General features: G+C 35.7%; 1 protein-coding gene across 2 annotated transcripts; it reads right to left on the bottom strand.

Annotated features, from left to right (window-relative positions):
• Positions 1-5,604: 5,604 nt before the first annotated feature.
• On the bottom strand, positions 5,605-25,615 carry LOC109816932 (histone deacetylase 19). Of its 2 annotated transcripts, none has more exons than XM_020382108.3 (8): positions 25,435-25,615; positions 24,445-25,032; positions 16,257-16,697; positions 15,575-15,805; positions 14,395-14,465; positions 14,256-14,313; positions 6,000-6,109; positions 5,605-5,920 (listed from the first exon to the last, which is right to left on the bottom strand). In XM_020382108.3, the coding sequence occupies exons 2-7, from the start codon at positions 24,970-24,972 to the stop codon at positions 6,026-6,028; spliced, it is 1,413 nt and encodes a 470-aa protein (XP_020237697.1). In that variant the 5' UTR covers positions 24,973-25,032; positions 25,435-25,615; the 3' UTR covers positions 5,605-5,920; positions 6,000-6,025. The 2 variants fall into 2 exon arrangements, with proteins under 2 accessions (XP_020237697.1, XP_020237696.1); XM_020382107.3 differs by having other exon boundaries at positions 6,044-6,109; positions 25,435-25,614.
• Between the last annotated feature and the right edge of the window lie 253 nt (positions 25,616-25,868).

Below are 25,868 nucleotides of genomic sequence, written 5' to 3'. Positions count from 1 at the left end.
GAAACAATTATTTGCAAAGTTGTCAAAATGTGAGTTTTGGTTATCTGAAGTTAAGTTCTTGGGTCATGTGATTTCTGCACAAGGAATTGCAGTTGATCCTACTAAGGTGGAAGCGATTTTGAGGTGGGAGCGTCCAAAATCAGTTACTGAAATTAGAGGTTTTGTGGGATTGGCCGGCTATTATAGAAGATTCATAGAAGGATTTTCTAAAATAGTTATGCCTTTGACACAGCTGACCAGGAAGGATCATCCTTTTATATGGACGGAGGAGTGTGAAAGGAGTTTTCAAGAGTTAAAGGAAAAGTTGACTTCGTCTCCAGTGTTGATTCTGCCAGATCCTAATAAATCTTTTGAGGTTTATTGTGATGCATGTCATCAAGGTTTAGGATGTGTTCTTATGCAAGATAGACAGGTTGTGGCTTATGCATCTAGGCAGTTAAAGACTCATGAACAAAATTATCCTACGCATGATCTAGAGTTGGCTGCGGTGGTTTTTGCTTTGAAGATTTGGAGACATTATCTCTATGGAGCAAAGTTTGATGTGTTTAGTGATCATAAGAGTTTGAAATATTTGTTTGATCAGAAAGAGTTAAATATGAGGCAAAGGAGGTGGATTGAGTTTTTGAAAGATTATGACTTTCAGTTAATGTACCATCCAGGTAAAGCAAATGTGGTGGCAGATGCTTTGAGTAGAAAATCTCTTCATATGTCTTACCTGATGGTTAAAGAGATGGAGTTAGTAGAGAAATTCAGGGATATGAATCTTAATGTTGTGATTGCCTCAGATTTTATTAGTTGTGGTATGACTACCATTACTAGTGATTTCTTGGAGATGGTGAAACAAAAACAAGTTCAGGATATGAGATTGAATAAGGTTAGAGAGTTGTTGGGTTCTGAGAAAGCTGAAGGATTTGAACAAGATATGGATGGAATCTTGAGGTACAAGGGTAGAATTTGTATTCCACAAGATAAAGAGTTGAAGAAGTTGATACTTGAGGAAGGTCATAAAAGTAAGTTGAGTGTACATCCGGGTATGACAAAAATGTATCAAGATTTGAAGAAAATGTTCTGGTGGAATGGTATGAAGAGGGAGATAGCTGAGTATGTTGCATCTTGCATTGTGTGTCAAAAAGCTAAAGTAGAACATCAAAAACCAGGAGGTTTGTTACAAATGATGGAAGTGCCAGAATGGAAATGGGATAGTATAACCATGGATTTTGTTGTTGGATTACCAAGATCTGCTAAGAATTGTGATTCTATTTGGGTGATCGTGGATAGATTAACTAAGTGTGCTCATTTCCTTCCAATGAATATAAAGTGGTCCTTGGAAAAGTTAACTCAATTGTATATTAAGGAGATTGTTAGATTACATGGTGTACCCTCCAGTATCATCTCTGATAGGGATCCTCATTTTACATCCCGATTTTGGCAAAGTTTGCATCAAGCGTTAGGGACTAAGTTGAGGCTCAGTTCTGCTTATCACCCACAAACTGATGGGCAGTCTGAGAGGACTATCCAATCTTTGGAGGACTTGTTGAGAGCTTGTATTTTGGATCATCTAGGGAATTGGGAAGAGATGTTGCCTTTGGTCGAGTTCACTTATAATAACAGTTTTCATGCAAGTATAGGAATGGCACCATTTGAGGCTCTGTATGGGAGGAAATGTCGAACACCTTTGTGTTGGTTTAAAGAGGGAGAATTAGTGATGGTGGGGCCAGAGATCATCTTACAGACTACTGAAAAGGTGAAACAAATTCAGGAAAGAATGAGAGCTGCTCAGAGTCGGCAAAAGTCTTATGCAGACAAAAGGAGGAAACTTTTGGAGTTTTCAGAAGGAGAACATGTGTTTTTGAAAGTAACTCCTACCACAGGTGTGGGAAGAGCTATCAAAGCTAAGAAGTTGAATCCTAAGTTTATTGGGCCGTATCAAATTCTCAAGAGGATTGGACCAGTGGCATATCAGATTGCATTACCTCCATTCCTTTCTAATCTGCATGATGTGTTCCATGTTTCACAACTGAGGAAATATATTCACGATCCAAATCATGTATTGGAATCAGAGGCAGTACAAGTTAAGGAGAATTTAACTTTTGAGAAACAGCCAGTTTCAGTGGCAGATAAGAAAGTTAAACAGTTGCGAGGTAAATTTATCAATTTAGTGAAAGTTATTTGGGATGAGATTACTAATGAAGCTACTTGGGAGTTGGAGGAAAGGATGAAGGATCAATACCCATATCTCTTTTAGAGTAAGTGAATTTTCGAGGACGAAAATTTTTGTTGTTGGAGAGAATTGTAATACCCATTTTTTTTATTATTATTAATTATCAATGGCATTTTCGTAAATTTTATAAAGGTATAGGGGTATTCTTGTAATTTTATTACTGATGGCATTTTCGCAATTTTAAAAAAATTTAAGGGGTGTTTTGGTAACTTGGAACGGGCCGTTCCAAAAGCAAAATGGGTCGTTCCAAGCTTAAAAATTATACTAAATTTTTTTAGTGAGAACGGGCCCAGAACGGGCCGTTCCAACTAGGAGAACGGACCGTTCTGACTTTGGAACGGGCCATTCTGGAGGGAGAACGGGTCGTTCCGGAAGGAGAACGGGCCGTTCTGGATGAGTCTCGGAACGGGCCGTTCTGATTTTAGAACGGGCCGTTCTGCTTTTTGGGAACGGCCGTTCCGATTTTGGAACGGGCCGTTCCAGTTTAAAAATTTGCGTACATTTGAAAGATTCGGAACGGGCCGTTCCGAATTCAATACGGGCCGTTCCGGGTGACTCTGGTTGCCTATAAATAGGGGCCAGGGGGGGTGAAAAAAAATATACTGAGAAAAGAGAATCCTAGAGAGAGAAAGAGGAGAGAGAGAGAAAGAAAAAGAAGGGAGGAGAAAAGAAAAGAGGAGAGAGAAAGAGGAATCCAGTAGAGGAGGTTCTGCTAGGGGAGAGAAAAGAGGAGAGAAGAGGAGATTCTGCCCGAGTTTCGGCCCTTGCTTAAGGAGAGAGGTGGAGGTTCTGCCCGAGTTTCGGTTCTTGTTTAAGGAGAGAGGAGGAGATTCTGCCCGAGTTTCAGTTCAGGTTTATCCAAGTAAGGGTAGTGCTTATAAAATTAATCTAGTATATATGAGCATGATAGGAATAGTATAATTTTAATATGCTATTTTATGTGGAGATTTTCATTTCATATAGTATAATTTGGATCAATTGATGGTTGTTTTGGATATTTATATTATTATTATATTGACAAATTGGCATGGTTATGGTTATGTTTAATTATGGAATATGCTATGTATGTGGTTTGGAAAAGTAAATAGGACTTAAAGGAGTAAGGTTATGGTATGGATTAGATCTCTTGGGGAGATCAGGATATAATCTTTGGAAAAATATGAAATTTGGGAATCCCATGGTGAGGATTCCAATGTGGAACTTTTCCAAAGGTTATATGATAAACCACTTCAGATGTTAGGTGGATTCTGAAGTACTCCTCTAAGTATTCTATTTGCTACCGGTATGGGGGCAAGGCCGAGTCATACCGATGGATGAAGTGGCCATGATCACCAGGGTTACGTGACGACGTAATCCAACTGTATATTTTCCATGAGAGGTTAGGTGTGGGACATGGGTTGCTGACATGTTTCACCGTATCAACACTTGGTTTGGATGGTGTTGAGGCCAACATTTGGTTTGGATGTGTTGGTTACATCATGGATTATACAGTGGTGTGACTTTGTTTTGGATATGGAATCTGTATACATATGGTATGGATTGTATACATTGGTTATGGATTATTTTATTATCATAAAATATGTATATATTGGCATGGACGTGTATACATTATATTTTGGGTTGGTCTATATTTAGAATGGAAAATGACTTGTTGGTCTGGATAAATACTGTGGATAAATATTTGTTTAATGATATTTTATTATGATATACTATGGTTGGTTTTATATGTGCTAACCCTTGTGTTTCCATGTGGTTTGGACTGTGATGATCTCACTATGTGGGGGAGCAGATCAGGTGTGAGGCCTTGGGATAGCAAGGAGTCTTTTGGGGTAGCTGCTTTGAGAAGTGGCTAGACGTAGAGCTTGACCAGCACCTAGGGTGTCTAACTTATATTTCATGATGTTACTATTGGATTACTGTATAATTTTACCAAGAATGACTCTGATATAATTATGTTTGATATTATGAAATAATTTTTTCACTCTATCGTAGCTGGCTTTTGCTCTATTTTCTTTATTTTATATTATTTTATTTTGGCTGGTTATTAATGTGACGACCTAGGGTGGGTCGTTACACCACCATCCCAACAAAATACATGACAAGTTAGATTAACATTTCAAATTGACCTATTGAGTCACTTATATTTTTTCTTGACTTTGACCTATTAACTTATATTATTTTCTTACAATCGAGTGCTAATTATTATTTATTTATGGTTGTATTATGTACTTATTTTACTGTTGTTGATGAACTTATTTTAATGTTATCATATTTCTTGTCGATGTAAGAGATGTATGTGCATGAAGTGTATATTTTTTTTCATATGATGAATGTTCATGTTAAAAAAGGAAGAAATAGTATTTAATGAATGAGAGAATTTTGAGTATTTTTCCAATATGTAAGTTAATCTTTTAGTGTTGAAGAAGAAAAAAATGAAAAAAAAATGTAATTATTAAAAAATATATTTCTAATTTATACTAATTTAAATTAAACTTATACATCAATTTTAATATGGCACCTTATTTTCTTTTAGTCTATGTAATTTTTTTACTTTCATCTCTATAAATTCATTTTTTTTAATTTTAATTTCTCCACTATATTGATGTGACATTATTATTAATTTATCATATAATATTGACATAACATGTGATAATATAACATCATACTAATATGATATCATGAAGACATGATATCATAATAAAATGATACTAATTATATGATATTATATTATATTAATATATTATTACATCATTTTTTTATTGATGTGACATGTAATGATATCATTAAGTTAACATTTTTGTAACATGACAACAAGGATTTAAAATAAAACATTCGAATTTTTCATAGATAATTAACAACAAAAAAAAGTAAACCTTCAAAGAACGAAAAATTAAAAAAAAAACATTAAATTACAAGAAAATTTATATTAAGCCTTATATTTTTATATATCTTATATCTTTTTAATTTATATAAATGTGTTTAAAAAGTTATTATTTTTATAATATATGCATATAACTTAAAAATATACATAATTTGAATAAAAAAAACATTATATTACAATTTGTAATTAATAGGTTTTTTTAAGAATGGATATGTTTTTCATTATAAAAGAAATACATTAAAAACATTAGTTATATATGGAAATTAAAAAAGAGCATATTTAAGCTCTCTTTTTTTTCTTTTCTTTTTTTCTATTTCAGACTTCATTACTTTGAATTTCTAATTGTCCTTACCAAAATTAATTTGTACTTTTAACATTTTTGGTCATTCTCTTTATACACTGATAAATAAAGATCATAATAACTTCATAAGAAAAAAAATAGCTCAATAATAGCACGTAATAACCTAATTACTATTTTGTAACAATAAGTAACGTAAGACAGTAAAAAAATAATAATAATAATAATAATAAATCAGTTGTAATGTGATGAAACCAATTTAAATTTGCAAGCTTGCCCCTAAAATTAGGAAAATGCGACTGCGTGTATACATTGATAACTATGATGGAACCAAGCAGCAGCCACATCTCAATAAATTTGGAAATGCGACAGCATAATGAAAAATTAATTTAGCTGTTCATCAATCAGTTAAAACCTATGTTGCTTAACACTTCAGGTCCTTCTCTCTGGCCAAATCATTCACAGTATGTTCAATTTTCACATTATCTTCATCAGCTTGTTGAGAGGAAATATCTAGAGCCTGCAAGAAGCAAATTCAGTCAGTCAATTCTGTAAACCACACGCTTTCAACAAAAATGCAGTGATACTAATCTGCATACACGCTCAAGCGTTATGTATTTGCGCTTTATGTTGTGAAATTCACCTTCATGCAAGTTTCAGCAATTGCAGTATCAGAGCCTCTCAAATGCTCTCCACTTCTCTGGTCCTCCTGTAATGTTAAGCCAGTATTACACATTGTACTAAGTTTCATATAAATTCATGTGCAAATTTATTTAATGGTTTTCAACTGAAGCAGAATGTATAGTAGCAGTCCGAGGACTGCACAAGAAAAAATGAAACTAGAATTGTCTCCAAACTCTAATTCAGCAGGTTGTCAATTATTATTAAACGAAACTGTTTATAACATGGAATAAATGGGAAGATCAGCCGATAGTTGAGGTTTCGCACCATTCCTTGATAAGCAGACACAGAACACTAAATGACTACACGCAATTTTTGGTACATCCAGTACGGTATTTATTATTTAATACAAACATTTTCAATCTACTGGCACTAATGCCACAGCGCCACATGAATTCTATATATAATGCATGATTTACAGGCAGGCCTCCTGTTATGAAGGAAGTAAATAGCATAATTATATGTTGCAAGCTTGTCATTAATTTTTGTACTGATTATTTCTTAATTTATTCTGATTTAATTTCTTAATTTATTCTCTGATTTAATTTTGTAATAAATCTGGTCAGAATCAGATTTAAATAAAATCTAAATTATGATCAGATCAAATAATAGATGATAGGCTATTTTATTGCTTTCTGGTTTTTCCCTGATTAGGGCAGTTTAATTTCCTGAGACTAATTCTGTCTATTCTTAAAAATTTATCTTTGAGACTAATTTTTAAAAATATGTCAACTTGTAAGTTGAGAATTGTTCCCCACTAATATATTCTTTGTTGGCCTATCTCTAGTTGACGTAGGGCTTGAATTTTTTTCCATATCTATATATTAGTGGCTGTATCATTCAAATAAAATAAATGAAATAAAAATATTTCCTTCCTCTTCTAATATGGTATTAAGAGCTTTGACTTTGAACCTTGCTTTCTCCAATGGTGAAACTAGCATTGACAAGTGTCAATACTTTCAACAACTACAATTCAAAGACGACAGATTTTTACATACACTCCAATTGTTCCTTTGCGAAAGGATTTGCCATAGTTGTAGATGTGGACACTTTGGTATCTTCAAAGGTGGTTTGGGAGGCATTTCCTTCTTTATCATGTTTCATCTAAGTCTCAATCAGTGTGGAAGAACCTCCAAATTGTGGGTCCATGCAATCATTTCATTAAGATATTTTCTTGAAATGGAAGTGGCTAGGTCAAAAATAGGAATTGTACTTTCCCAAAGGAAGGACATCTTTGATCTTCTCAAAGAGACTGGCATGAGGGGATGTAGACCAGCTGGCACACCCATTGATGAATGATCCTAATAAGAAACTTGGAGATGGCAAGGAAGTTGATCCTGTGGATACTAGCCACTATCTAAGGCTTGTGCAGAAGCTAATTTACTTATCTCATACAAGACCTGATATTGCTTTTGCAGTAAGTCTTGTAAGTCAGTTCATGAAAACATCTTGAGGTAGTCTATAGAACCTTAAGATACTTGAAGCGTTCTCCATGAAAAGGTCTAACACTCTTTCAGAGTGGACACACCATGGAAGCTTTGACAGACCGTGTCCATATAAATTGGACGCGTTTCCATCACGAACACCAACAAAATTAACGTGTCTCCATCATAGACACTTGGAAATGAACAAATCTCGTGGTCCAACTGTCCGACATGCGAATTCGAGATTTCTTTTTAAAGAATATATCTCGATAAAAACATAAATAAAGAAGGGAAGATTTGAGTTTTTTTTTTTAAAGAATAAAATCTTGATAAAAATATAAATAAAGAACGGAGAATTTGATATTTTTTGAAAAAAAATAATAAATCTAGATAAAAATAGAAACAAAGAAAGGAGAATGAGATTTAAAAAAAAATCTTGAAAAAAGCATAAACAAGGAAGAGAATTATTCTCGCCTCTCCTTACTTAACTGAAAAAAAATCTTAATAAAAAAATGGGAGGGAGGATTCAAGATTTAAAAAAAAAAAAGAAGGGAAGATTTGAGTTTTTTTTTTTAAAGAATAAAATCTTGATAAAAATATAAATAAAGAACGGAGAATTAGATATTTTTTGAAAAAAAATAATAAATCTAGATAAAAATAGAAACAAAGAAAGGAGAATGAGATTTTAAAAAAAAATCTTGAAAAAAGCATAAACAAGGAAGAGAATTATTCTCGCCTCTCCTTACTTAACTGTAAAAAAATCTTAATAAAAAAAAGGGAGGGAGGATTCAAGATTTAAAAAAAAAAATTGTTGTGGACTATGATACCTCTTAACAATTTGTTTTTAAAACTTAGTAAGTTATTGTCATATTGATATATAATTTTTTTGTCATTGTTAGAATAGCTTATTAGAGTAGCCTTTGTATTCTGTTATTTCTTCTTTTGATATATGTCTGATGTGTGTCTTAGACTCCTAGGGTTTTACATACTTTATGTACTCAATGTTATATAAATAATGAAAAAGGAAAGAAGTGTGTAACACACACTATTTTTCTCAAACCCTAATATTCAAGTTGGTATCAGAGCGGGTCCAATCCCGCTCTGTCGTTCGTCTGCCGCCGCTGTCCGCCGCCGCCGGCCACCGTCCGCCGCCGCCTCCGACGACCAAATTCTTCGGCGAACTTAGGGTTTTGTGCGCCTCGTTGAGCGCAACCCAACCCTGCTGGTTTCAAGATCATCCAAGCCTCCACGCGCTCCCACGCGCCGCCCCAAGTGTCTGTCCGTCAAGCGCGTGTGTCTCATGCACCGGCTCCTGGTCGCCAGAAGTCTGCCACGCCGCCACCGTTGTGCTCGCCTGAGCTTTCTGGGTCTGTTTCAGACCTCAGTTTAGTGTTCCAGTTGGTCGTTTGGGTCTTGGTCACTGTTCATCTTCTCTTTGAGTTGCGGTTATTGTTCATCTTCTCCAGTTGTTCCTTCTTCTTCGTATGGCATCTCCAGGTCAGGTTGAAGCTTCTGCAATGGTTTCTAGTCAAGGGAGAAACGTTCGTCCTCAAAGCTCATACTGCAAGAGGATAGGTCATATCCAAGAGAATTGTTATTCTCTTCATGGTTTTCCAAATATGTCCAAGTCTAAGAAATTGAGAAAAACTGATAGAATGGTCCCTAAAGATGACTATCAGAAATTTCTTCAATAGAAATCTATGAATCAAGCACAATCTTTCTCAACCACTACTGTTTCTACAGCTTGTATTTCTCATTCAACTGCAAATCAAAGTCCATGGATCATTGATTCAGGAGCCTCTGATCACATGATTGGTAATAGGTCTATGTTTTCTACCATGTCTCCACTTAAATCCCCTCAACTAATTACCTTAGCAGATGGATCCAAAATTGCTCCCAAAGGAATTGGTCAAGTCTCTCTGTCTCCCTCATTAAATTTAAACTCTATGTTATTTGTCCCTAATTGTTCTTTCAACTTAATCTCTTAAGTCAGTTAACCAAGTCTTTAAATTGTTCGGTAACCTTTAATGCTGAATCTTTTGTTATTCAGGAACGTGGTACGGGTCGGAAGATTGGTGAAGGACATGAATCTAGTGGTCTCTATTATTTTGAAACACAACCTCTTGTGTCTTGTGTTGCTGCTTTGTCACCCAAGCTCCTGCATGACCGTTTGGGTCACCCAAGTCTATCCAAGCTGAAACTTTTGGTTCCTAATCTTAAAAATTTAGAAGAGTTAGGTTGTGAATCATGTCAATTAGGCAAACATGTTAGATCATCTTTTCCCAAGCGCCGATAAAAGATGTAACTCAATTTTCACTACCATTCATTCTGATATTTGGGGTCCAAGTCGTGTAACATCTTTTGGTTTCAGATATTTCATAACATTTATTGATGAATTTTCTCGATGTACTTGGGTATATCTAATGAAAGATCGTTCTGAACTGTTGTCTATTTTCATGTCTTTCTTCAATGAGATCAAAAACCAATTTGGGAGAACAATTAAAATCTTTAGAAGTGACAATGCTAAAGAATATTTCTCTTCTGAATTGTCTTCTTTCCTATCCTCACAGGGTATCTTACATCAGTCTACATGTCCACATACACCCCAGCAAAATGGAATAGCAGAAAGGAAAAATAGGCACCTTGTGGAGACTGCACGCACCCTAATGCTCAATGCAAATGTTCCGGTACATCATTGGGGTGAAGCAATCCTCACTTCTTGTTTTTTAATAAACAGAATGCCTTCTTCTTCCCTTGAAAATAAAATCCCTTACTCCATTATCTATCCTAAAGAACCCTTGTTTCATGTCTCACCTCGGGTCTTTGGGTGTACTTGTTTTGTCCATAATGTCTCTCCTGGTTTGGATAAACTATCTGCTAGAGCCATTAAGTGTGTTTTCTTAGGCTATTCCCGTCTTCAGAAAGGGTATAAGTGTTACTCTCCAGAGACCAGAAAATACTACATGTCTGCAGATGTCACCTTCTTTGAACAAACTCCATTTTTCTCACGCACCACTCGTGATTCTCTTTCAGTACAACAGGTGCTACCAGTTTGTTCTCATGTTCCCATTCCACCTCAAGTTTCACTTCATAACCAAGAGGTTACTCAGTCTATTATTCCCGAAACTACTCCTATTCAAGCTACTCCACCTCCTCTTGTCACATATCAACGTCGAGCACGACAAATTGATCCAACATTACCTGAAGAGTCACCTGTTTCATGTCCTTCACCATCAGATGTCCCTGCTACGGATCCTAGTGAGGATAACTCGGGATGGCCCATTGCTCTTCGAAAAGGTATTCGGTCTACTCGAAACCCTCATCCTATTTATAATTTTCTGAGTTATCATCGCTTATCCCCCTTGTATTTCTCCTTTGTCTCTTCTATATCTCCTCTTACCATTCCTAAAAATGTTCATGAGGCTCTTGGTCATCCTGGATGGAGACAAGCCATGATTGATGAAATGCAAGCTCTTGAGCATAGTGGTACATGGGAGCTAGTTCCACTTCCTCCTGGGAAACAACCAGTTGGATGCAGATGGGTCTATGCTATTAAGGTTGGCCCTGATGGTACAGTTGATCGGCTCAAAGCCCGATTGGTGGCAAAGGGATATACTCAGGTTTACGGCCTCGACTATAGTGACACTTTCTCTCCTGTGGCCAAGCTTCCTACTGTTCGTCTCTTTCTGGCTATGGCAGCTATTCGTCATTGGCCTCTCCACCAATTAGACATTAAAAATGTCTTCCTTCATGGTGAGTTGGAGGAGGAAATTTACATGGAGCAACCTCCTGGATTTGTTGCTCAGGGGGAGTCTGGTTTAGTTTGTAAATTGCGAAGATCTCTTTATGGCCTCAAACAATCTCCTCGAGCTTGGTTTGGAAAATTTAGTCATGTTGTACAAGACTTTGGGCTTAAAAGAAGTGAAGCAGACCACTCAGTTTCTACTGTCATACTTCACCTGGGAGATGTGTTTATTTGATTGTTTATGTCGATGACATAGTGATTACAGGAAACGATGTATCTACAATCTCTCAATTGAAGAAACATTTGTTTAACCATTTTCAGACCAAAGATTTGGGACCTCTAAAATATTTTCTTGGTATCGAGGTTGCCCAATCAAAGGAAGGCATTGTGATCTCTCAAAGGAAGTATGCTTTGGACATTTTAGAGGAAACAGGCATGACTGATTGCAGACCCATTGATAGTCCTTTGGATCCTAACCAAAAACTAATGAATAATCAAGGTGAACCGTTTGCAGATCCAGAAAGGTATAGGAGATTGGTTGGAAAACTCATTTACCTTACAATTACAAGACCTGATCTCTCTTTTGCAGTGGGGATTGTTAGTCAGTTTATGCAGGCTCCTCATATCGATCATTGGAATGCTGTTTTGCGTATTCTTAGATATATCAAAAAGGCTCCAGGACAAGGATTACTGTATGAGGATAAAGGAGACAGTAGGATTTCTGGATACTGTGATGCTGATTGGGCAGGATGTCCCATAGACCGACGTTCCACTACTGGTTACTGTGTATTCCTAGGTGGAAATCTCATATCCTGGAAGAGTAAAAAGCAAAATGTTGTTGCCCGATCTAGTGCTGAGGCTGAATATCGTGCTATGGCCTTAATTACTTGTGAGCTTCTGTGGATTAAGCAACTTCTTCAAGATTTAAATTTTTGTGAAGGCCATCCAATGAAATTGTATTGTGATAATCAGGCTGCGCTCCACATTGCTTCCAATCCAGTATTTCATGAGAGAACCAAACATATAGAAGTTGACTGTCATTTTGTTAGAGAAAAGTTGCTGTCTAAGGAAATTGTCACTGAATTTGTCACATCCAATGAACAACTTGCAGATGTTATGACTAAGTCATTGAGGGGGCCTCGCATTCAGTTTTTATGTTCCAAGCTTGGTGCATACAATCTATATGCTCCAGCTTGAGGGGGAGTGTTAGAATAGCTTATTAGAGTAGCCTTTGTATTCTGTTATTTCTTCTTTTGATATATGTCTGATGTGTGTCTTAGACTCCTAGGGTTTTACATACTTTATGTACTCAATGTTATATAAATAATGAAAAAGGAAAGAAGTGTGTAACACACACTATTTTTTCCAAACCCTCAAGTGTCATATTTATATTATATATTATATATGTGCCATATGCACGTGTTATATTATAAAAAAGAATTATAATTTAATCCATAACAATTTTCGCATTCAATCCACAAATGCTCATATTAAAGGAGAGATGATGGAGGGTACAACCCCAAGGGGTAGGACATAGGTTGTAGTGACGGGCTGGTGGAGGAGGGATGTTTACAACAAAGAGGAATTTGGATTCTTCAAAAATTGACATCCTTAGAAATGAAGATTTGACCGCGGGAATCTAGAGATTTGTAACCTTTATGACAAGGAGAGTAATCAAGGAAGGCAAATACCATAGAGTGAAACTGTTACTTGTTGGTGCTGACAGGCATGATTCCAAAAAGATATGCAAAGGGAGGCATGAGATGGAAGAGTGAGACCCATTTCAACAATTTGGCCATGTTTTCTCTCGAAGAAACTTGTGCAGGGACACATGAGACAATGATTGATGCCAAAAGAGGTAAGATATTGAGTAAATAAGCAGAATTCAATCTCCTCTACCCCCCGCAAAAAAAAATAAAAAATAAAAAAAATAAAATGTTGTTTGAACTTTAATTTTCTGTGAGATGTTGCCATGTTCTCTCTCAACTGCAATTCTTTTGAGACAATGATGGATGCCAAGAGAGGTTATACACATCAAATGGAACAAGTTGACCATAGGTTGTTAGCACCAGTGATTCAACACTTTTACTCATTAACCAAAGATTAGGATTCACTTCCTGACTTAGGCACAAAGTTGTGACCTGAAGTACCACTTTATCCCTAAAGGGACCATTCCGATAGGAAGGTATTACACTTCCTTATCAAACCAAAAAAAAAATTGAACTTGAAAAAAGAATAAATTAAATGGAAAATCATAGTAATTTGAAAAAAACTCTTAAAGGGTGCCTTTGGTAAAAGGAAAATTTTTTCATATTCAAAAATCATAAATCCCAAGAATGATTCTTAGGAATGACTAAAATTTGTCTGGTTGGTCATAATATTATTGAGAATATTTATATGTTACTTAAAAATCAAATATTTTTACTGCATTAAATTAACAAATAAAGATAGTGATATTTTTAGTTTTTTACTACAGTAAAACTTTTATTTTCACTTAAGAAAAATTAGATTCCCTCCTCCCCCATGGGAAAAATTTTGTCGGAATTAGGAAACCTATGTAAAAACACATTCAAGGGAAACAATGTTTCCTAACAATGTTATTTTTTAAAATAATAAACCAAAACATGAGAAACTAGCATTCCTAACTTCAAATTCCTAGAAAACTAAATACTTTGTCTTCATTTGTACCATATTTTCTATTTCAATCGTGTGGTTAGACAAATTTCCTTCAGGAGTAAAGGTTAATCATTTTGTTGAACAGTGCATTAAGAAATGCGGAGCTTCAGTTGATTTCTTCATATGTAAATATTGTGATTGTAACATTTATATAGCTGAAAAAATGTGCTAGATAAAATTTTAGATTGTTTCTGAAAACATGGCCAATATAAGTAGATATATATATACAATTCCCGAAATTATATAACATATGATTTACCACTATCAGTCTCAACGTTAATGAATTACTATAATTTATTTAAATTCTTCAAAAAATGAGATAAACATACCAGATCATTCAGCTGAGGTTCAGCAATTTCTTTCTTTACTTTGCTAGAGACAAGCTCACTGATAAACGATGCAACAAACTGAGAACACAATCATGTGATATTAAATCACAATAAATAAATTTAGTATAAAGCAAAATACCGTTCAGCATCAATGTCCATGTCCGAATCTGGATCCCATGCCTCATCTCCATCATCATGATCTTCATCTGCCTGAAAAATTGTGAGTATTAGGAAATGAGCTTGAATAAGAAGACAAAAGTGAAAATCTAGTTAGGATAAGGATTCAGATAAGATTTGATCGCTTATATTAAGTTATCTTTGTTTTCTTAGGTTTTGGAGGAGTTGAGATATTTGTATAGATATATCCTCTGTATCCCCTTCCCATTCATTGATGCACTTTTCCCTAATAAAACAGTAATAAAAAAATTTAAAAAAAAAAACTCAACTCTTATTCTCTGCTTCCTATACTGTCAGAATTCTGGGGCTGATCAGAGCCATGGTTAAATCACCCATAACAAACACAAATTGAGGACAACACTTATTCAGTTTTATTGAGTGAAATTAATCTTTATGATACTTTAATATTATACCATAAAATAGTGAATTGGGATATTTTTGGTGAATTTTATATGTTTTTGTTCTTCGTCTATTTTATTAGTTATCTTTTATTTATTATATTTCGCATTTATCTACTCTTGTATGATAAATTAGAACACAACTTAGAGATTGAGGCTTTCAATAGACACTCTCAATAGTTACTCTCCTCTCCTTTTGATGTGCATTTCACACTATCCTGCAACTAGCCAAAAAATTTCTCTCAAACTAGCCTTTTATCTTTTCATGTATATTTGACCTTCTTAATCTTCTATCCCTTTCAATCTACCCCCTTTTATTGTTCTACATTTAATTTCAGTAGTTTTTGTTTTTAAATTATAAATAGTTAAAAATATCCTTATATAACAATTGAAATTGTTCATTGTGAATCCAAAATATAATTTATATATTCAAAGATATTTATTTACTATGAATTTTTAGTCCAAATTTACATCCATTAAATATTTCTTAATCCATGTGCATTAACCTTGCACATTTAAAAATATGGGAAGGACTGAAGGAGGTAGTATTTGTTAAGAATTATATCATATGCAATGCACATTCTAAAATACTAGTGTATTTATTTACTTATTTATAGCCACCATGCTTCCATCATTAATAGCATTGCTGTTAAAAGAAATCTGTATCTTTTAATGAAAACAAGCATATTTGTAAGAAAGATAACAGGGGAAAATGCAGTAAAAGAAATGGCAGTAGAGGCTTACCTCTCCAAGATCAGAATCAGGAGGCCTTTCCTGAAATTGGACACTTGGAGCATGCTGCAGCTTGGAAAGATTCTCAAGTAGCTTAGATCGAATTTCTTCAAGTAAATGATGGGAATTCTTGTTTTCCATGTTACTTGGGGCAACATGAAGGGTATAATCCGGACCAAAATATTCATAATACTCGTGCTGTGGCATTTTGTCATCAACTTCTATTCCAAGAGCAACTCCTGTCTGCCTTGACATATAACAGGCATAATTTTATGTATTAGGAAGAAAGTCTACAAAAAAAAATGACTCAAGTAATACATAACTATTAAAACATGTTGAACAAGCTGACAAGTGAGAAATAACAACTAATGATAAGTCCCATTGAATACTATGCTTTAGAAAATCTTAATGTATATTTAAGCAAAACAAAACGATAAATCAACCACTTTGACCCCTTCAACATCATTACTTCCACTGAACAAGTTACTTCATGTTTAGTATTCTGCATTTTCTATAATCATCATTTTAGATGGAGATAGTATTGGAATTTCATGACAATAACCCCACTTGTGGGCTGTAGCACCCTGCCTTAGATATGGTAGTCCTATGAAGTATGAACCATGCTACCTTATATTTAATTTAATGATGTTACATTAAATAAATGGCAGAAATTTTATTAATTAAAACATCCTACCTCATAGCACCAACATCGAGCAACATTCCGAATGGTGTAGCCACCACCACCTAGTAGCAAGAGAGGCACATTGAATGATCTCATGTATCTGACACACTCTGCATGACCCCTGATTGAAAGATTAAAGCATCCCAATCGGTCTCCAGATAAAGAATCAGCACCACACTGGAGAACCACTGCACCAGGCCTGAACACTTCCATTACTTTGCCAATTATTGGTTTGAACAAGAAATGATAACTCTCATCATCAATGCCATCATCAAGTGGAACATTAAGAGAGTAGTATTTTCCTTTTCCATATCCAATATCACGTACGTCCCCCGTACCAGGAAAATAGTCCCCAAATTTATGGAAAGAAACAGTCATGACTCGGTCAGTAGTGTAGAAAGCTTCCTCCACACCGTCTCCATGGTGAATATCAATGTCCACATATAGAACACGCTGCAACAAATGTAACAAAAGTATTACAAAACAGGAACAGACACAAAAGTTTGAGAAGAGAAATTAGAGATGTTCAGTATTTCACCAGAGTTCACCCACCCCCAAGAAATTTTAATCCAAATCAAATTTAAAATTCTAAGTTTAAAATCATATATGTTAACCCCTCAACATATACTTTACTCCATTTTTGTAACTTGTCGAAAAATTAATAAAATGACAGAATCATCAACAATTGCATTGAAAATGACAATTAAAATGTGTCATGCCCCCGATATAATTTCACTCCCCAAAATTCACTATCACAGTATGTAGCCTTTTTGAATATATTATTTTCTACTGTTTATGACCAGAATGCATAAGAGCTTGTATTGTGTTTGGAAGCGGAAAGGAAAGAAAGAGAAATAAAAATATAAATATAGTACAAAAGATATATTTTTGAATGAATAGAAGAGAAAATCTCTCAGCTTGTTTTGATGAGTAGAAGATTAAAATGAAAGGGAAAAGTATATAAATTACCCATTTAGATTTTACCATAAGCAAATGTTCCAAAAAACATGATTCTTAAACCAATGTGGGGGTACTTAGGGAAAACACATGTGTTTCCTCCTTCTCCCCCTAAAATCTCTACTAAAGTGAGGACAATTTTTTTGGGTGGACCTGACACCCAAAAATTTCTCTCTCCCTCCTATAACCCACCTCCATCCAAATCACTAACTATGCATCTCTCTTCTAACTCTCATCTATATTTCTCTCCCCAAATTCATCCTTCCAAACAAAGTGGTATTTTTCTTGTATCTACAATCTTGATTGAATATTTTAGAAGAAAGATAGTCCCAATCCTGAAATAATTTTTGTTAGGAACCAGATTTAATAGAAACAAACATATTATTGATTTGAAATAAAGAAAACTATCACAGAAGAGAAACCCTGTAATCCTAGAGCTATGCTCCTCAAAGAAGAGATGACTCTCTCCCTGCCAAACTCTCAATGTTCTAACAGAAAAGATTCGTTATGCCTTAGTCCTTGCAGTCCCCACTCCCTATAACTAGGTTTCCTCTCCTAACCAACCAGCCACCTCAGCAATTGTAACTAATTTTGTGATCAGCCCAACTATTGGACTTTAGGCCCAAAGCCCCAAACCAGCATCCTAGGGTAACAGCGCAAGTGGACTAGTGTCTGCCGGTTCTGGCAGTGGTGTTGGGGTAACATGACTCTGTGTAGGAAGGGTAACAGGACTCAGTGTAGGAAATAGCATGCCCAAAACCCATGCTTCAATGATGGTTCTTATCTTTTCTCCCTTGTCCTCTCCATAGTACAACTTGTTCCTGGTATGCAAGGAATAACTTGTTCTTCCTTTTCCCCAGCTGACTTCATTTTCTTTCCTGTACCATAATTTGGTCCTACCTCTCTTTGATTTTCTTTCAAGATAGTCAGACTATCAAAAATCTTGTTGTCAAGGTTGTTCCCTAATCTTCTTACCATAGCTGTGGAAAATGACTCCCAATCAGCATCAATCTCCTCTAGGCACCAGGACTGAAACCAAATCATTGCTTCACCCTCCATACTAATGAATTCCCATTGCAGCTTATCACATGGATGAATTTCTTGTTCCAAAAATAATCTTTCAGCTCTAACAATCCACCCAACAGGATCTATTCCTATAAAGTCCGGTAACTCCACCTTCTTGGCCCACATGTTCTCCATCTCTGGTAACATTGGCTTTACCCCAAGGAATCCAGCAAGTTGGACCAATTGTTAGAAACCAGATTCAATAGAAACACAAAAACAATATTATTGATTTGAAATGAAAAAAACTATCACAGAAGATAACCACTGTAATCCCAGAGCTATGCTCCTCAGAGAAGAGATGACTCTCTCCCTACCAACCTCTCAAGGTCCTAAGAGAAAAGATTCCTTATGCCTTAATCCTTGCAGTCCCCACTCCCTATAACTAGGTTGCCTCTCCTAAACAACCATCCACATCAGCAATGGTAACTAATTTCCTGTTCAGCCCAGCTATTGGGCTGTAGGCCCAAACCAGTATCCTAACAATTTCACTTGCCAAAAAGTCAAATGGTTCCTAATTCAATTTCTCAATAAATCTATTTTCAAAACCAAGAAAGAAGGCTCACTACATTTGGTGTTTAGTTTTAAAGGAACATGCTCACTACATTTGACAATAGCCCTTCATCTTGCCACTACCATCATTGTTACTACTCCACAAACACACTCCTAAACTAATTTTAACAAAATTAGAAACTATTAGTGAGTTTATTTTGAAACTAAAAATTAGAAGGGAAAAAAAAAACTATATGTAGTTTTTTAAAATTTTTTAAACTTACAACTAAAAATCACCCCCTAACTGGCCGTTATCCAATGTTTTTGTTTCTACTGTTTACAACCAGAATTCACAGGAGCTTGTATTGTACTTCTCTATACATTTTATGCACAGAACTTCAACTCTTTTCTTTCTGAATATTTTATAAGACAAATCACAATTCATGTTATCAAATTTGATAGTGTAGGGTAAAATAAAATGTAATACAGAATTGTAGAATTTTACGATAGGAATAATAAAATTGATTGTAAAACCTAATATATCCGCATAAAAAAAATAATAAATATATAAATAAAATAAATCTTTGATCCAAAAGAAGCCTCACAAATGCCTTTTGGCTTATAGACAATTAGCAACACATATGTTAACCATGTATTAGATAAAAGTAGAAAGAGATAAAAATGTAAAGAGGAACTTCATTTCATTACACTACAAATGAATACACGGGTTCAAAATATATATAGGAAACCCCTCAGTACTACAGCAGTAAAAGCAACAGCAGAGAGAGAAAATAAAAAAGTAATACAGCTGTAAAAGCAGCAACAGAGAGAGAAAATAAAGGACAGGTGTCTGTACAGGTGTCCCTGGAATATTCTGGAGATGTAACAGAATGCAAAAAGTAAAAAAGGCTATCAAACAAATATTCCCTTTTTGTTTTGATTTTATACACAATGAGCTTCAGCCATATTGGTTTTAAATAGAAGGTCCCGAATATACTTGCTCTGAGTCAAACCCATAGATTTGTCGGGCAAGTATTTAACCTCAATACCTAGAAAGTAATCCAAGCTTCCCAATTGCTTCAAAGAAAATATGGAGTCAAGTTGATTGGTAATCTGTTGGATAAGGGAAGAAGAGCTGCCAGTAATAATGATGTCATCCACATAAACCAGAATAAAGATGGTATGAGCTTGATGTTTGTACTAAAACAGAGATGGATCACATTTACTAGCTTGAAAACCAAATTGAGTAAGAGTCAATTTTAGTTTGTCAAACCACTGTCTAGGGGCTTCTTTCAAGCCATATAGTGCCTTGTTGAGCTTGCAGACCAGATTTTTATTTTCAGCTTCAAAACCAGGGGGCTGAACCATGTAAATAGTTTCTTCTAAAGTGCCATTAAGAAAGGCATTATTCACATCCAACTGAAATAATTCCCAGTTATAGGTAAGAGCAAGAGTGATAATGATTCGAATAGTTATGGGTTTAATAACAAGAGAAAATGTCTCATGAAAATCAAAGCCATGCACTTGATGAAAACCTTTTGCAACCAGCCGAGCTTTAAGCTTATCTATAGAGCCATCAGCATGTTCCTTGACTCTGAAAACCCATTTACATCCCACTGCTTTTCTGTCAGATGGCAGGGAAACTAAATCCCAAGTATGATTGTGTATTAAGGCAGTGTATTATTGCTGCATAGCAGAGAACCAATTAGGATCAGCTAGAGCTTGCTTAACATTTTTAGGTTCACTATGAGCCAAGAATAAGGATGGATGTAGCCGAGGATTATGAAATCCAAATTTAGAACGGGTTTTTATGGGATGATTATTAATGGTTCTAGGAACATTATCTGTGTCAGTGGAAGAGGCAGGAGAAGATACATTATGTGAGGAAGACTCATTAGATGAAGGAGACACATTATGTGAAGAGGACACTGTGGGACTGTTTGAGACACCTGGATCACTGTCTTGAGAAGACAGAGGAGGCTGCTGTGAGAAAACGGGAGAATTAGTGCAAGGAGGAGACAAATCCGGATTGAGAGTGAAGTATTGACATGGAGAGACATTTTGAGTAGGACTTGGCTGAAACAGATCTAAGTAAGGAAACCTATGTTCATTAAAAATAACATCTTTTGAAAAGTAAATTCTGCAGAAGAGGGTAGGCATTTATAACCTTTGTGAGAGTTTGAGTATCCCAGAAAAACACACTCCTGGGATCTGAAATGAAGTCATATGGTCTTAAGAAGGGAAAACAAGCACAACCAAATGTTCTTAAGAATTTGTAATCAGGTGATTTATTGAATAAAACAGTGAAAGGAACATTAAAATTTAATGTTGCAGTTGGCAATCTATTGATAAGATAAACTGCATTGGTAAAAGCAAAATCCCAAAATTGCAGAGGTAAGGAGGCATGATGAAGAAGAGTAAAGCCAATTTCAACAATATGCCTATGTTTCCTTTCAACCACACCATTTTGATGATGTGCGTGGGGACAAATCAATCTATGTTCTATTCCATTTGTGGCAAGAAATGTAGTAAAAGTTCTGTATTCCCCTCCCCAATCAGATTGAACACTTTTAATTTTGGTGTTGAATTGAAGTTCAGCCATAGCCTTAAATTGTTGAAAAACAGAGAAAGTTTCACATTTTGACTTTAAGGAATATATCCAAGTGTATTTAGAGAAAGCATCAATGAAGGAAACATAGTAAATATATCCAGAAAAGGATTTAATATGTGATGGTCCCCACAAATCAATGAAAATTAAATCCAAGGGGGCAGAATATACAGCTTTAGAGGCAGAAGAAGGAAGTCTATGAGACTTTCCTACACAACAAGATGAGCAAAATTCAGCAACATATGTATTTGATGGAAGAAGGTTACACTGAGTAAGAACAAGCTTAAGAACATGAAAATTAGGATGACCTAGCCTAGTATGCCACATAGTGGAAGAACTAGATACATCAGAATTTTTATTTACATTGGTATTATCTAAAACTGCAGTAATAGTAGGGGAGACAGCAAACTGGGAGGACATTTCAACCTAAGGAGAGACCAACACTAAGGGACTTTGGAGCTTTAAATTTGGAAAAGAATAAAGCCCATCAGCACCAACAATACCTTGAAGAAGAACCTCATTGGTTTCCTGAGATTTGACAAAACAATGATCAACATGAAACTCAAAGAAGACACTATTGTCTTTAGCAAATTTACTTACGCTCAACAGATTTTTGGTGATAAGGGGAACATGAAGAAGATTATTCAGCTGAAAACTAAATTGGGAGTTAATAGGAGATAAAAAGGAGGAAGAACTAGAACCATTGATTTGCAAACCTTGACCATTTCCTATGAAGATTTGGTCTAGACCATCAAAATGCTCTAGCTGATGGATGTTCTGAGGCTCACCAGTAACATGGAACAAAGCACCAGAATCAGGGATCCATGTAGAATTAGTAGCTCCTTGAGAAGAGGTATTAGCAATCATAGCACTTGGTGTGGCATTGGCATTAGCATCTTGGCTGAGTTGTTTCTGATTAGGATTCACCCAAGTATTGGAGGCTTTAATGTTTGATGAAGAGGTGACCAGCACAGGTTGCAGTGTGGTAGGATCATAAGGGACAAGGGAGTCTCCAGGTTGATAATTGACATCAGCTCTATAGAAGCAAATATTGACGGTATGTCCATACTTGAAGCAAATCTGACACTGAAAATTTGCAAATTGACTACCACGGCCTCTTCCAGAACCTCTACCACCGCGACGTCCACTGTTACCACCACCTCGATCTCTAAAAGATCCACTACTAACACCCCCACGAGAATAACCTCGAGTGTAATTAATAGAAGGAGAGAAAGATTGCTTACGGAACCTATTAGCTCTTGACTCATGGGCAAGGAGAAGAGCTTCCACTTCAGCAATAGGAGGGGTGATGAACTTACTTTCAATAACAGAGACCACAGGTGCATATTCTTGTGGCAGACCTTCAAGAACAGCATCAACATATTCTTCAAGTGACACAGGACTTCCAACTCCAGCAAGTTCATCAGCAATGTTTTTTATTTGAGTAAAAAATTCACGGATGGATTTACCATCAAGAGTGGTAGAACGCAAATCAATGCGGAGCTGATGTGCTCGTGCTTTAGTTTGAGTGTTAAAATACTCATGAACTTTGTCCCACACCTGATAAGAATGAACTGAGCCAATGACACGTGAAAGGATGGTCTTCGAGAGCGTCGATTGCAGCCATGTGAGGAGCATTTGGTCCTGGACTTCCCAGGTTTCACATGTTGGATTAACTGTATCTGAATCAGTCAGCATTTGTCAAATACCTAGGTGGAATTTGGGGATTAACCACAAACCATTGAAGTTTGTGGGACTTGATGACCGATTCAATCTACTACCTCCAGTGAAGATAGTTTGAATCATCAAGTTTTTCAGCTATGGAGTTGGAGAAAAATTGTGAAAAAGAAGAAAGATTATTTGACGTTGCCATAGAGGAGATGAAGAAGAAAAATTAGGGTTCTGGAGGATCAAAGGCTCTTGATACCATATTAGATAAAAGTAGAAAGAGATAAAAATGTAAAGAGGAACTTCATTTCATTACACTACAAATGAATACACGGGTTCAAAATATATATAGGAAACCCCTCAGTACTACAGCAGTAAAAGCAACAGCAGAGAGAAAATAAAAAAGTAATATAGCTGTAAAAGTAGCAGCTGTAAAAGCAACAACAAAGAGAAAATAAAGGACAGGTGTTTGGACAGGTGTCCCCGGAATATTCTGAAGATGTAACAGAATGCAAAAAGTAAAAAAGGCTATCAAACAAATATCCCCTTTTTGTTTTGATTTTATACACTAATACCATGCTATGCAATATTCCCTTATTGCTCAAAGAACAAGTTTTGTAAGGTTGGATTAGGCTCTTAATTCACCTTCTTAAGATGGTATCAGGGCTATCTAGATCCATTTTAAAAAAGTCACCCACCATTGATACACGCACCAAGCCCATTAATGCTAGGTGTAAGGAGGTGTATTGGAAAAAATCCAAGCCTTACTTATCCTAGATCATTAAAAAGAGCCACACATTATTTATCCACAGCACCAACAACACACAAGAGGAGAACCCTTTCCTATGGTCCTTTCTAAAAAAATTTCCACAATCTTCCTCAAGTTCCCCATCAATCCCAGCATCGTTTCTCTCTCATACTAGGGTTTAACACTCACCCTCGCACCCCCAACAATGGACCGAAAAACCTAAACCTAATTTCGCTTACTAGGGTTCCACCAACCACCATGGGCAAGTGGCAGTCCCTCCTCTAATCAATTTCCATCAGTACAAGTTGGTTTTATAAGGTTTAGTTAGGCCCAAACCCATTTTCTAATACTAGGCACAGCACCCCTGATGTTGGAAGTTTAAAACCAAAGCTTCCCAAGTGAGCAGTAGCTTTTTTTGAGAACTTATAAGGGGTTCGTGTCGAATTATATTTAGCATTGATGTTGAAACAATTCCAGGAGGATCTACAAGAAGTGAATCTCATATAATGATATAAAAGATTCTTATAGCCTACAAATTTGAGCTATTCCCTACAAAAATCCTAAAGGATGTATCAAGTATAAAAAATGCAGACATTTCCATAAAATCAATATACATCTAAAGCAGGACAAAAAAAGGAAATCAAAAGAAAATACATTACACAAACCTCATGCTGTTTAAGAAGTTCTAAGATTGCGAGGACTATATCATTAACATAGCAAAATCCAGAAGCCTCACACTTCTTGGCATGATGCAACCCACCAGCCCAGTTGACAGCAATATCACATTGGTCATGATTTAACTTGACAGCACCCCCAACTGAACCCCCAGCATAAGTTTGGCAGAAAGAGTAGAGGCCATCAAAAACAGGACAATCTTCACCAACATTAAAGCGTTTGAGTTGCCTCAGATGATCCTGCTGTGTTTCAGGAGTTATGCTCCGAAGGAATGCAACATAATCATCAGCGTGAAAACGACAAAGGTCCCTGTCTCTAGCAGGAAATGGCTTATGGACTTGCATGTGCTGAAGCAGTCCATAATGGGCTAGAAGAGCATGTGTCATCCGTATACGATGTGGCTTCATTGGGTGACCTTGCCCATAATAGTAATTCCCAACCTCTGGATCATAGAAATAGCACACCTTTCTCTTCACCCCGTCAGGTGCAGATGGTAAAGAATTGCCGCCGGTATCCATGTGTGTTGTTTGCCGTTATTATTCTTCTTGTCAATATTAAATCATCCTAACAAAATTCCCCTGAAAGGGAAAGAAGCCAAAGGGACTATTAAAAAACCAGAGTGAAACAGCTCAACTCAAAAGTATTGACGAAAAGAAGAGAGATACACGAAGGTTATATAAATGACCGCGATAGGTAATCACAAAATTAAATTCAAAAATAAAAGTAAGAATTGGGTTGGTTATGGTTTGGTAACTCTTATACCTGACAGCATATGCACAAACTAAATACAAACCCTAATAAACTCAGTACAAAACCTATCGGTCAATGTATAGACCAACAAAAAAAGCAGAAGCGCGACGGAAAAGATGAATCAAAATCATAGATTGCTATATTACACAGAATAAATGAGAGAACGGATATAAAACATAATAGTAATTGATTCCATAATTTCATTGTAAAAAAGGATAGAGCTTATATACTCTTCGATTTGAGCCTTATCTCTTCTCTAGTGATGTTTGCAGAGTCCCCTGCATAGCATTAGCATAGCACTCGGTCGACCAACCTAACGATGACTGACGATGAGAGAAGCACCTCCGGCATTCCAGCTAAAACTAAAAAGCCTCACAGCCCTCACTGTTTTTGTTCGATGATATTTTAAAATTATTCTCGGGCAACAAAATATATACTATCTATTATCTATCCTGTAAATTAGAAATAGAATAAATCATAATACTTTTAGATTTTATCTCCCATTATCAAAAATAAATAATACTTTTTTATAATTATTTTTAAAATATTTTTAAGAATAGTTCTCATCTCTTATCAATTTTAACTTATCACTTTTATTTTTATGTTAAATTGTACTTTAAATTATATATTACACAGCTCAAATCTAATATATAAATTTGATAAT

The sequence above is a fragment of the Cajanus cajan genome, chromosome 4 (genome assembly GCF_000230855.2).
Source record: "Cajanus cajan strain Asha chromosome 4, NIPB_CcT2T_4, whole genome shotgun sequence".
Lineage (NCBI taxonomy): Eukaryota > Viridiplantae > Streptophyta > Magnoliopsida > Fabales > Fabaceae > Cajanus > Cajanus cajan.
The sequence above is the reverse complement of the archived record's forward strand: the minus strand, read 5'-3'. Positions and strand labels throughout refer to the sequence as shown.